General features: G+C 38.7%; 1 protein-coding gene across 1 annotated transcript in view; it reads right to left on the reverse strand.

Annotated features, from left to right (window-relative positions):
- Window positions 1-14,049, reverse strand: part of LOC139721668 (uncharacterized) — a 118,263-nt gene that overhangs the window by 39,733 nt on the left and 64,481 nt on the right. Inside the window, exons 8-10 of the mRNA XM_071632999.1 lie at window positions 13,661-13,820; window positions 12,601-12,666; window positions 11,644-11,739 (exon numbers count right to left, since the gene is read on the reverse strand). Of these exons, the coding sequence (XP_071489100.1) occupies window positions 11,644-11,739; window positions 12,601-12,666; window positions 13,661-13,820 (322 nt within the window). The remainder of the gene's footprint in view (window positions 1-11,643; window positions 11,740-12,600; window positions 12,667-13,660; window positions 13,821-14,049) is intronic.

A 14,049-nucleotide genomic window follows, 5' to 3' on the forward strand; every position in this document is an offset into this window, starting at 1 on the left:
GAAATTTATACCTGAAGCAGTCATTACAAGTATGTTTGAATGTATAGACACTACCAGCACTAACCGTGGTACTTACGTGTTGAAAAAGCATACAGTTTTGCTGTAGGTTGGTACTGAAAAGGTTGTAAAAAAGTCGTAGTTTTGCCGTTGATTGATAGTAGACGATAATGAGCAAGACCTTTTGTTACTGTAATCCTTCCCCTTGTGCTCGCTCCATACAAATTCAAACAATAGGAACTATAGGCGATTTCCAGCAGAGGGGCAGACTCTGGTGTCCTAATTACCTTTTGTCTTGGTGCATCGACGTGTGCGTAAATTTCTAAAGATGATGGGAATAGGATTCACTATCGGTGTCACCAATTTTGTGGAGCCATGCTTCGCGGTCGCCGATCGGCGGGTTTGTTGAACAGCGCGAAAATCTCGTGTCTTTCGAATGCTGGTAGAACATAATTAATGTCTGTTAACGTCAAGAAAATAAAGTCGATAAGGCGTCGTATGTGATGACAGGTGGGCAGTTACAGCTTCCTTTCAAAACTTAGATATGTTTGCATCAGAAATAGGTTGAGGAATATCCCGATTTTGTAGTAAGATATATTTTCTTTGCGGGAAAATCGGCCACCAAAAAAAAGTCGGATGTTTGCCTTTACTTTTGGAAATGAACAGCGGTAACTATCGGCTCCGTAAGATGCTGAAATAAATGTCAGATGTTTGCTTTTAATTTTGGAAATGAACAACGGTAATATGCGACTCCGTATGATACTAAAATAGATGTCAGATGTTTGCTTATACCTTTGGAAATGAATAACGGTCAAGATTCATGCAGCTCCGTACGGTGCTAAAATTAATGTCAGACTTGATTTTGCGTTCGGAAATGAATAAGGATAACATTCGGTTCCAGACGATGCTGAAATAAACGTCGAATGTTTGCTTTGACGTTCGGAAAAGAATAGTAGTAATATTCAACTCCGTACGATGATAAAATAAATGCCGGATGTTTGCTTTTACGTTCGAAAGTAGATAGCAGTAACATACAGCTCCGGAAGATGATAAAAAAAAAATGTCGAATGATCCCTTTGACGTTCGGGAATGAATAAAATAATATTCAACTCCGTACGATGATTTAATAAAACATATCGGATGCGCTTTTACTTTCGAAAGTAAATAGCAATAACATTCGACTCCGGAAGATGCTAAAATAAATGTCAGATGATTGCTATACGTTCGGAAGTGAATAGCAGTAATATTCTGCTCCATACGAGGCTGAAATAACTGTCGGACGTTTGCTTTTACATTTTGAAATGAATAACAGTAACATTTACCTGCGTTCGATGGTAAAATTAATGTTTGATGTTTGCTTTGACGTTCGGAAATGAATAACAATAGTATTCAACTCCGTACGATGATGAAATAAATGCCAGATGTTTGTTTTTACGTTCGAAAGTAAATAGCAATAACATTCAGCTTCGGAAGATGCAAAAATTAATGTCGAATAATTCCTATGACGTTCGGAAATGAATGACCATAATATTCAACTCCGTACGATGATTAGATAAATATCGGATATTTTCTTTTGATATCCTTTCGAAAGTAAATAGCAATAATATTCGGCTCCGGAAGATGCCAAAATAAACGTCAGATGATTGATTTTACGTTTGGAAGTGAATAGCAGTAACAGTCTGCTCCATATTCATGATGCTAAAATGTCAGATATTTGCTCTTATAATATACATTTCGAAATGTAACATTCAGTAACATTCAGCTGCGTTTTATGGCCAAGTTAATGTCTGCCCTTACGTTCAAAATGAAGAACAGTAACATTCGGTTCTGTACGATAATAATTGTCAGATTATTCATTTCACTTTCGGAAGTGGACAGCAATAACATTCGGCTCCTTGAGATGATAAAATAAATGTCGGATATTTGCTTTTAAATTTGGAAATGAATAACGGTAATATTTTGCTCCGTACGATGCTAACATAAATAACTGATTGTTGTTTTTACATTTGGAAATTATTAATGGTATCAATCGGCTCAGTTAAATGCTAAAATGAATAGCGGATGTTTTCTTTCACGTTCGGAAATGAATAAGGATAGCATTCCGCTCCGTAAGATGCTAAAATGAATGTCGGTTAATACATTTGAAAATGAGTAACGGTAACATTCGGCTCCGTTAGGTGTTAAAATACAAATGTTGGATGGTTGCTTTTACAATCAGAAATGAATAACAGTAACTTTCGGCTCTTTACAATGCTAAATCAAATGTCTGATGTTTAAAAACGTCTGCAAATGCTCCCACTTTCTCATTTCAAACGTAAGTTTTGACCACCTAAATATAGGCACAATTTTTATAATGATCAATAAGCCTATACTTGCTAAATCTTACAACTCAGAATATCGGTAAGATGATTGAATTTTCTATTCATTTATTTTAGACATGGGTACCTGTATCACTTCAGTAATACTTAATATGCATTTGTCTGTGTTAAGTGGGACCGATTTCGTTTTTTTTTCTTTATTTTCTTTTTTCGTGCCACAAGAATTTTCTTTCGGGCCACCCGTAAGATAAAAATCAATGATTTTTGTGACGAAAGTTGGATAACGAAATTGTCACTGCATGCGTGTTTAGAATGAGATTAGAAAATGTCATCAATTACTAGACTTTGACCATAATCGTCTAAAATGGATATCAAAAGACAAAAGATGCCCTACATTTTCCCCCTCCGTTCGGCCTATTCAAAATATGAACATATACACTGACAAAAAGATGTGATGTTTAAGTTTTCTGCAAAAACGTGTGACTGAAACTATTGAATCGTTTTACTAGATTGAAAACAGTTTTATGAAATAAAAACAACGTTTTTATGTCTCTTTCCACCACTCTTACATATGTTTTTGATTCAAAAGTGACCAAAAAAAAAAAAGGTTCGCATGCCACCGATGTCCGTTTTTACCTTTACGATTTTACTTTACGATTTACAAGCTATCGCAGCCATCAGGCATTATGCCACATACGTTGCGTCTTGCATGAACTTCAAATGGTTGGATATCTGTTCCTGATGCCCTTCCTCCTAGCTATAGGTATAATATTGTTAAGTATACCATCATCAACTATTTTTGAACTTTCTAACAACGATTTCATTCACTCATTGTTTGTGGCACTTTTCTGACAATGGCCACCCTGGTTCGAATTGAGTGTTGTTGCGTCGGACAGACTCTGGAAAGCGGCCCATTGTCGTACGTGTTGTCTCTCCGTATAAAGGTCATCTTTCTTTCAGCGGTCAAACCTTTCATCCCATCGAACGGTCCTGACCTGGACCCTAATCTTGCCGGTGCTTATACGCACATAGAGGAGAAAAAATTATTTTGTCCTTAATTCGTGCCGATTTCTTTGGTGATGATGAGCCAAACACGAGCCAGGCCTGTAGGCCTAATAGGCCCTATTATAATAAAGACAGCAAGCAATTACGATGTCTGTAGCATACATCCGCTCTTTCTTGCCATTCTTAAGTTTGAATTCTTTTGTTTAGTTCAATTGCCCAAGCTAGTGACTCATGCTAAGGAGATTTAAACTTTGATGGTTACTCATCTTCTCCTTTATCTGCATGTTTTCAAACTCTTGAAATTATAAGCATATCATAATAAGGTACGTGAAACATGGCTGTACCATTCCTCTATATATCGTGACACTACACGTGGGGAAAGAAACTCAGCTTTTAATTTTTGTTCACAGAAAGCATTTTATTTATTTATTTTTTGGTTTGTTTCAGAGACGTTTTATCCTACGTACTGAAATCTGTCTGGGGAAATATAGGGCCTAGCCGTTATCGCGCTGTTGCGTATATGCGTGAAATGTTCGCAAACACGTGCTTCCACTTTTCACCGCGCCACGTGTTGGCTTCGTTGTCAACATTGCGACGGACGCTACTTCATTTTTCGTATGCGTTCGACAAAGAAGGAAATCAAGTCCTCTGCCGAAATCGTAAATAGCGATGGTCTACTTGAATAGTGTTGTGATTAATACTGCAAGGTTGCAAGTTTGAATTTCTTTCAGTTTTCAGAAGTAATATACATTTTGTTTTTGTTTTGTTGTTGTTTTTCTGAGCATAAGATTACAAGAGAGTTGCATTGCCACGATCATGCCGTGTAAAGTAGTTGGCAGAATTCACCTATCTGCCGCAGAGCCGCTGCCTACCATCCGAAACATTCAGCATGTTTCCACAGAGAATCCGATTTGGTTTGCTTGCGCGCCATGCCTTGTGTCAATTTAGCACAACAGCAGCGTCGCTAAGCTAAGCATACGGCCACGTGTATTTTCGTTGGTCATGTGGAATGTAATTACATGCTAGTCTTTTTGCAGGGGTAGATTGATATGATTATGTGTGATGAATTATTGACTACCGGTATTCGCTGGTTTATGTTACAAACGTAAAAGAAAGGAGAATAGAATAATTTCGTATTGCAATGCCCGAGGCCTTTGACTCGAGACTAGCTGGGAAGACTGTTCATTCCTCCGCTGTTTCCCAGGCTGTTTTGTCAAGGAATGATAATTATGCGCGCGTGTTCTTCTGTTTGAACGCCCCCCCCCCCCCCTCGTGCTCGTAAGAAATGTCCAGTACACCTGTATCTTTTTATTTCTCTGCTTGCCTAATGAATGTATTACATGTAATAGTACTTCACATCGAACCTCGGTGTTATTCTTGCGCGCTTCGTCCTCGTCTGTACCAGTATAAGGGCCTTTACAAAAAAAAAAAGAAAGAAAAAAAAGGGGGGTGGTAGTTGTGGAACCTTCAAAAATACGATTAACATTATCGACCTACAAATAGGGCATATAGAAATGAGTACAACTTTCTTGAAATTACTGCAGCAAAATGGAAAAAAATACAAATATGAACACAGAACACTCGTAATAACGATTTTACTTTGAAGTGGACAGGAAAAAGATTAAACGCAATAAAGAAAGAAATCAATGATGATGATGATGATGACGATGATGATGATCAACAGCATTTGTATGGCGCCATATATCTTTTATAGAAACATTCAAACGCGCAGACTCCTTAGCAATTGAATGCCTGGTTAAAAAAAAAGAAAACAAATCAGAGGCTTTGAGGTGATCCAGTTAGTCAATTTCACGTAGAAAAGATGGGAGGGAGTTCCATATCACACATAGGCGACGAGCACTAGAGGAAAATGCCCGGTCTCACCAAAAGACGTATATACTACGTTGTTTGTTCATACAGTTTTCTCAATATTTTAGATCAATTTCGTTATGTATAAGCATTTTGTTTTTTGTTGTATTTAATTTGTTCTGATAAGTTATCGTATTTGAGTATTTTATGGTTGTATTATACGGTATATACTGTTCATGCTGGTTATGTAACAGCGCCATGAGCATCATTCTTGATGGACTTCAGTGCATTGTAAGAGGCCACTATTATTATTATTTTTTTAATCATTAGTATTATTATCATTACTGTAAAAAAAACACTGTAAAACAAAAGTCGAGTGATTTGATTTTCATTCATTTTTCAACAATAGGTCAGTTTGGCCGATTTCTGTTCGCGCATTCCCATAGGCTTGTATTATGTAGGCCTACAGCTCATCTTTTTGAAGCAAGGGATGGCAAAAAAAAAATGTTTCATCGTACGGAGTAGGCTTATAGAGGCCTACTAGTATACAATGTACACTGTATCTCACTTGGCGGTGACTGTTTACAAACGTATAACTAATTTAGGGTTTAGTCAAGGTTCGTAAACAGTTGCAATTCGAAATTGTATATACGCAAACGATTTTCATCGTCTTAAACAGTGTTTTCTTTTCGTCTTGCTGCAGAGACGTTTGGTCATATAGGTCTACAAAATTTCTTGGCGACATGCACGGCAATGCAAGCCATATACAATGTATCTTAGAATTTGATTGCAACTGTTTTCGAATCCTGCAGACGAAAGTTTAAATTCACAATGTTCGCAAACGTTCGCAGCTCAGTGAGAGACTTTTGAGACTAGCCCAGCTTGGATAAGTGTATTCGATAATCCCCGTAAGGAAATGTGTGCAGCTTCAGTGGCGGATCCAGGCGGAGGCACACCGGGTGTCCCCTCCCCCTTATTTTGGTTTAAAAAAAGAAAAATGGAGTTGGCGCGTTCGTCCCCCGACACATTCTAATTTTGTAAAGGCGTCCCTCTTTGCGGAATTCCTGGATCCGCCCCTGAGCTTTATCACTCATCTCTGCATGAGGTGAGTATTAACTCATTAACCAATTCTCCGTTTAATGAGTTCACAACAGCAGAATATGTCGACGAATGATATACCACCGTGCATACGCTTCGATGCACATGCCGACAGGTGTAATCTTTGTTCATCTCTACATCTTCCCTGAGAACAAAAGGAGAACAGTTTCCTTTCATGGTAGAGCCGTGTGGCTTACACCGACAAGGGAAGGTGGCCCGAGAAGAAGAAACAACTCTCCTTTGAAGTCATGCGCGACACCGTAGAACGTTACGCGTTCAACACTTCGTGTAGCCATGTGCTTTGACAAGAGAGAGTGCATCATGCGGTAAGCAGGTCTTGAATTGGAGTAGAGAATCAAAATGCAGTGTAAAACTGTCGATTTTGACGCCAAAGAGTTAAAAAAAAACACGCTAGAACATACTTCGGCGGAGCACTTTGTTTGAAAAATCACAACATTACAGATATGATAAACAAAAATTACATGTAAGCAAAAAGTTTGCATCATGGATAAATATAAATGTCTAAAAATATCTAGTTTTAATGGCATTTCGAAGAAACTAGAAATACACGTTTATGAATTCCAAATCGAGCATTTCATTTAAGATTTTCCGGTAAAATATAGCTTGTAATTCAATGAAATTCGAAGCGCGTTTTTCGTCTCACAGAGTGGTGTCGGGCATGACTTCATGAACGTAGCCTATGAATGTTGGACATCTTATATGGTATAAAAATGCATTGAATATGCATTGTATTTGTCCGAATTACGAAGAGTTGTTACTCCGTCTACACCCCCAGCTGCACAGACCAAAGAGGACACACAGCTCCAAAATTTTCTCACAGAGATGATAGTGTTTTCCTATAAAATTTGAAAAAAAAAATCCATTATAACGAACCCCTCCTTTATGATAGTAATTTATGTAAGCTTTTCCGACTATGATCGATTCATCGACGACATTAATTGTTTATGAAAATATTTGACATTATACTTTGATGAATAATATTCTGAAAACTGACTTCATGACACAGGAGACAGCAAAATGTTCTCGAAATCCAGTTGGAACTAAACTTGAAGGGGATATAGAGATGAAATGACAATGTATGCAGGCAAACATGAATTAAAAACGCATTCATTCATTTTCCACTGGACCCTTATAGATTGTGCCCGACAAGATACACATTTTCGAACTGATGATTAAAATCGTAGACTGTTTGCCCCTCGCGCTATACGACTGGTAGAAATCATATCTTGCACGCGTGTCTCTTAAAATAGTCGACATATTCCAAACTCGTCCATTATAGTCATGGAGCTGTTTTTTAAAAAAAAGCTGAAGAAAAAATGATGTATATTAATCAGTTTACTCGCGTAGTTGACATTAGCCACTGATAAGGGGATAACCGCATCAGGTATAGAAGTCGCATATAAGATCTCGAGAAAAAAAAAGGGAGAAAGTAAGTGTCAAAGATGTCTGAGGGGAATCATTCTGCTAATCGTGGATTGTATAAGAAAACGTGGAAATAACCGCGGGACAATCGGTGGCTGCTTTTACATTTCGATTGAATCTATAATTAATGTAGTGTGTGTAAAAATTTTATGGTGTGCATGAATTACAATTCTCTGAAGAGCTCATGTTTAAGCGTGTGACGTTCACTCCTGTTGCAACGGAGAGGGTTATATAACGATATTTTGCGATAACTAAGTAATTCATAATTAAAGTTGCCAAATTTGTCGACATTAAAAACAATTGTGTGAAATTATTACGAACACTTTTGTAAGAACACGGTTACAGCAAAATTCTTGTTGAAACAAAGTCATTTCCGAGCGTCATTGGCAAAGAACAAAAGAAACATGCTCCGTTCCAATGAGATGCCACTCCTCGCTTTCCTACATTGTACAAGAAGAAATTCACGGAGACTGCATGAGCGAACGCTTGTTATCTATATTCGTTCACTTTTCCCCGTGGATAACTTGCATTGTATTAATCGAAAGTGAATATTAGGGATCGTTATCACGAACATTATCTTATGGCGTTTGTCCAAAGGTTCGTCGTTCGTATACGGTTCATCACTGCGAAAATGAAATCAGGTTTTTTAATCCGAAAATTATAAGAATCTTCGTTATTCCAAAGATTCGCCGATAGGAATATGAATTAAGATTCGTGAATCCAAACGTGAAAAAAAAAGAAGGGAGTACACAGACACAATTTTGGAATTACAAATCTAAATCATTGTCTTCGTTTCGCAAAGTTACGCCTTGCAGAACCTCATTTCATTTTCGGATTAACCAAGCTTTTGAATTACGAATCCTGGGAATATCGAATCTTCGGAACGGTCCTCCTAAATAAGTCGGGAATAATGAACAGTCGTAAACGTTCGTTATCGACGAACTTTGGAATAACGAATCAGGCCTATAAACACATTCCTAACCATCACTTCACCTTTTTATATTTTTTTTTTCAAACTAAGCATGAAAGTACGAACTATACTCTGTTTGAAATTTGTTTCAAATTGCCTTTTCATCCAGTGCAGCGTATTTGATATGACCAAATATTACTAAGCATTGAATTACGCATCATACGTATCGTTGCCGTCTTTTTTTTTCCTTCATAACATACTCAGAACTGTATTCGTTCGATAAGACGAAATGTCGTTATACTTTTTTTATGAAATTGCCGATCCCTAGGACTTCGATTATTTATAACTGGAATGCAGTGTATACAAAATAGGCACGGTCAGACTGGCAAAAGATCGAGAAGTTTAACATCGCGATCTTTATAAGATCTCGAAGTTTTGCCCGTCTGATGTTTCCCTGGGTGAGATTCGACCAACGCTGAATTCTCACGTGACTACTAGTACCCCCGTTTATGGATGCACAACGTGCGTTGTTGCCTTGACACACGAAGAGGAAAAATGGGCTGTCACACCAAGGAGGTACTAGGCAAGCTTGCCTAGTACCTCCTTGGTCACACGTGCGCACCGTGTGTATACGACGGACCATCGATTACGGTACATGTAATTTATCAGGTGCATCAGCGCTATGAATGTATGCAGTCTGTACTTCGATCGACTGTACAAACGGTTGCGGTATACTAATACAATTAACAGTTGTACCAGCTCGTTTAGCTGACCAGATGAGCTCGAACTGTAGGTATACGACCGCAAAAAGAAATCTATTCTTCTCCGTCAGATTTGCTCGAACTTGGCCCCATTTCGTACTCGTTTGAGGCGCGGCCACGATTAGTAAAAAGCTGAGAGCTATTTAATTCCCCTGTACTAGCTAGCCGCAATAACGAAGCCACATTGTGTGCGTGAATGGATTTTACCTGCCGATGCATTGATGGCTAGAACAATACTAGTAGTCCAGAGAATCATTTAAGCCGATAATTAAGTCATGAAATAGTAGTTGGCTGTTCGTAGAAAAGTCGTAGTTTTGAGGGAACTGCCCTTGAGGAAAATAGAAGTGGTATCAAAAGACGGATTATCGCCGTGAATAGCTAGTGGTCTATTGTCCGATTTTCACGCTGCATAACAAAAGACGGCGTTCTCGGTCGCGAGAGCGGAGATGCGGAAGTCGTCTTTTGTGATGTGGCAAAACTACGACTTTCGTACGACTAAATCCTCACTAATCCACCCCTGATCTACAACCACTTAACAATTTATCTACGCCTCTTTCACTTCTTAACAACGACGCATTCAACACTAAGGCACGAACACAAAGAACCACGGCAAAACTACGACTTTCTTACTACTTTTTCAGTAGCAATCTACAGCAAAACTGTGTGCCTTTTCAACACGTAAGTACCACGGTTAGTGCTGGTAGTGAGAATTGTAGCACTAAGCCAGAGCATGCCAATTATACCACCTGTTTATTAAGTTTAATGGTATATGCATACATCTATCATACACACAAAATACTTTTAAACAGAAAGATGGCAACACTCCAATCTATTCATATTGCATACATTTGTTGTAGCACATCCCATGTTCTGCTGTATGCTGAAATTGCAAAGGTTTGTTATGTACCAATGATTTTTACCACCGGTTTGAAACACTTTAAAAATCAGCATAGCTTTTGACCCTCTAAACTGTAAACAGGTACATGTAACTTATTACTGTCTGAGCAGCAACACTTGTAACTATGCCCTCTATTAAGCATGGCACTTGACACAACATTACCATATTCCTATCCTGCATATTACCAGCAGGACCAGCAGGAAAGAGAGCATTACTACAGAAAGCCAAAACAAACTGCCCATCACTACAGATGAAAGTTATCCCCACGTACAAAAACCAAAGTTACGTACAAAAATAATTTCTTCCATCAAAGCCCCACAAACAAAACAAAACAAACTAACAAAGCAGAGCAAAGCAAAGCAAAAGGAGACAAAGGAAAATGGAACAGAAAGAAAAGAAAACAGAGAGAAAGAGTTCCCCTGTGGGTACCTGGTATACCTCTATCACATGTTCATTGCTCATGGGAAAGTGGCTGCCCATGTCATTTTCACTTTCCAAACATACTGTGTTCAATGTGATTCACAACACTTGAGTTGCATACTGGAAGGAATTGGTACAATACTTTAAAATAAATTCTATAGAAGCATTACTTATGTCCTTCTTTCCCTTTCCCTACCACATTACTGCAGTTTGCATGCTGACTTTGAATATGGCTAAACTCAACAATTGTACTTTTGACTTTTGTGTCTATAGTCTTTGCATGATGGTCAAGAAAATACTCAAAGGCTTGTGATAAAAACAAATGAATTCAAAGTTATGTAAGACACATCATGCATCAAATAACAGTTCTTTGCCTTTGATAGATACATGTGAGTGTTCATTTTCCTACCACCAAGCCAAGTAAAATGCAGGTGCAGTCCAACCTCTCCTATCTGGCCTCTCTTTATCCGGATGCGATCTTGGCATGATTTTTTTTCTTTTCTTCTTTTTTTTCAATCTAATAATTACAGGGAAAAGGGGGATTTCCAACTCAAACAAAATTCCTACACAAACTCACATGATTTACACATCATTCCCAACACAATTAACATACATTCACATCTAATTTTTCATCTAAATATGATGCATTCAGACATTCACTACCCCCAAATCATCGCAAGAACATGGACCGAAAACTATTCATTAAATCAGGGCACGGTACAGACGATTGTTTATTGAGCAAATTATCAGATACTTCAGAATGCAGACCGGCTGACGAGGACATGACATGTTCATGCAAAATTGATACACGTACATGTATATAACAAGCATTGGGTAGGCACCTGCGTGCATTAAACACAGAGTCTCCCATATCCGGCCAAATGAAATCCCTTATGCCGATAAGCGCCGGTCCCGACATGTCCGGATAGGAGAGGTCGGATTGTACATTGTACAATGTTTGGAGGGAATCCCAGACGAGCTTACCTTGATAGCTTTGGTTTTATCTCTGACCTCATCTTGGAGTTGTTCTGTGGCTTCCTCAAGGTCGCGAACTCTCTTCTCTTGTTCCAGATACACATCCTGTCAGGAAGAGTGTTTAAAGCAGAGTTTCAACTACAGTCAAGGCTTTTTTTTTAATTCACAAAATACTACAGTTCTACTATTGTTTTGCTCATTCTACACTATTTTCATGACTACTTCCTATCAACACAGCCATATGAGATAAGAATAAGATCTGCAATATTCTACTATTAAATGCTGTGTATATGATTTGAATGTGTTCATGTTTGCTGACTGTGGTAGTCATAATTTGGTAAAACACAGCATATTCTTATTGTAATTCCACATGGCCACAGAGAAATTCAGCAACACATCATAAAGCAGTGACACATAATTTGATATAAGAATCAATTAAGTGTGCACTAAAGGGGGTGATAGAATTTTGATTTCATGTCCACGATGTTTCCAATAGACCGGATCTGTGCTGTATTCAAAGTCTAAGCATGCTTTGTTCACCAAAGATTGCTGGATTTTCCCTCCAATTACTCATTCCCTAGAGAACATGCTCGCCGAAACGTCGGGACTGCGTAGGCCCTTTTTAGGGCCAAACACATACACTAGAAAGAATACGCGGTGCACTGTTAAGCCTTCTACCACCCAACGTTCTACTGCCACGGAAACCTTCAAAGATTACAGAAAGGGTATTTTGAAAAAAAAAATGCCAGAGCACTCTGTCCCTTGCTGGCAGTACACACTCTAGCTCATGATATGCACAGGTCAGCGAATGACTGAAGTTCTCATAACAGCTGCTTGCAGCTGTGCCATAACACAGACATGTAATGATGACTTCTCAAAAATATCTCCTTGTATAGGAACGCATGACACTTTTGACACACTGCAGTCCCTGCTAGTTGGATGGGTGGGAGGGTGAGGGCAGCGTACCTCATACTGTTTGCGTATTCTCTCCTTATCCTTGTCCTTGTCCTTGTTGGCGTCCTGCTGAATATCCTGCAAACGAAACACAAAACATTCTCAGTGACAGCTCTCATCTTCTAACAACAGAAAGGGAAACAGACGGTATGACATAAGACAAATGCACCCCTATACAATAGTTGCAGCTGTCATGGTATACAAGAATGTAAAAGCTGTGTTTACGAAGACATGAATATTCACTGCCAATAAATGGTCTCCGTAGTATCCACATCATAGAACTTTTTGCATGGTTCCATGTCTGATGTTATACTGTAAAAGTGGATATCTTTGCGCGACTAATTTTTTGCGCTCGGCCGGACAAGAAGAGTTTCGCGTGTTTTTAATTCCACAGTATCAAGACATCAACCACTGGAACATATGGCAAGCAGAAATATTCGCCTGCTTTAATTTTCGCGCTAGTTTCTGATTGCGCGAAATGCGCGAAAATTTCAACACCACAAAAATTTCCACTTTTACAGTACCCCATTTCTCTCGGGGAGGCAATACTGGCAATACATGTGAAGATGAACCTACAGACTGCAAAGCTCTATTACGTGGTCTGTGTGCAGTACCCCCAAGGCCACCATGTAGCATCATATACCATAGTCAGACAACTAAGTCCTTCATAAGGGACACACATTATGGTCTATTGCATTTTCCTAATGCCAAAAATGAAGCAAATGACATCATAAATATTGCTTGCCCATAACAGAAAATCTCTAGATATCATTCAAAATGCAAGGAGAATTTCAAATCTTCAGATACATATAGTTTGCAGCCACTCTGGCTGTTAATCCCGTGTATGCTTTGGGTGCAAATTGGCACTAAAAAACCCCATAACATTGTATACACTCCAAAATCTCTGGCACATAAAAGGTTAAGGGAAAGGAAACAAGCACTGTCACAAAATAAGAATATTTTGCAGTATTCAATACATTATTAGGGATAAAAGTGGGGAGTAAGTAGCCAAGTAGCCACTTGCATCCTTTGACCAATGGCATGGCACTGCAGACCTGAGGAGGCAACTCACATCTAGTTCCCTGTATTTCTGCTGGAGTTCCTTCTTGAGTTCGTTGACCTGCTCCTGAAGGGGTTGGACCGTCTTCCTGGCTGTCAGCACCTTCTCATCATTCAGGTCCCCGATGATTTGGTCCTTGGCTCTCAGGGCTGCGTTCAGCTGCTCGATCACTCTGTGAAACAGTAAGAAGAGGATTGGGGAGAATAGGACTTTAGCTGCTTTACTCCATTTCAAGGACAACTCCTTACTTGGACACACTTGTACAACAGAAGAAAAATGTAGAAAAAAAATATCTTATACTGTCTTAGTGCTTAGCATGAGTCATCAAACAAGAATAAACATCTTATGAATTCACAGGCAAGGAAACAATGTCTTTTCTTTCCCCTTAATAAATCTATTAC

This window comes from Diadema antillarum, unplaced genomic scaffold, assembly GCF_040938485.1.
Source record: "Diadema antillarum isolate AM-2024a unplaced genomic scaffold, OU_Dant_1.0 scf00000146, whole genome shotgun sequence".
In the NCBI taxonomy this organism is placed as follows: Eukaryota; Metazoa; Echinodermata; class Echinoidea; order Diadematoida; family Diadematidae; genus Diadema; species Diadema antillarum.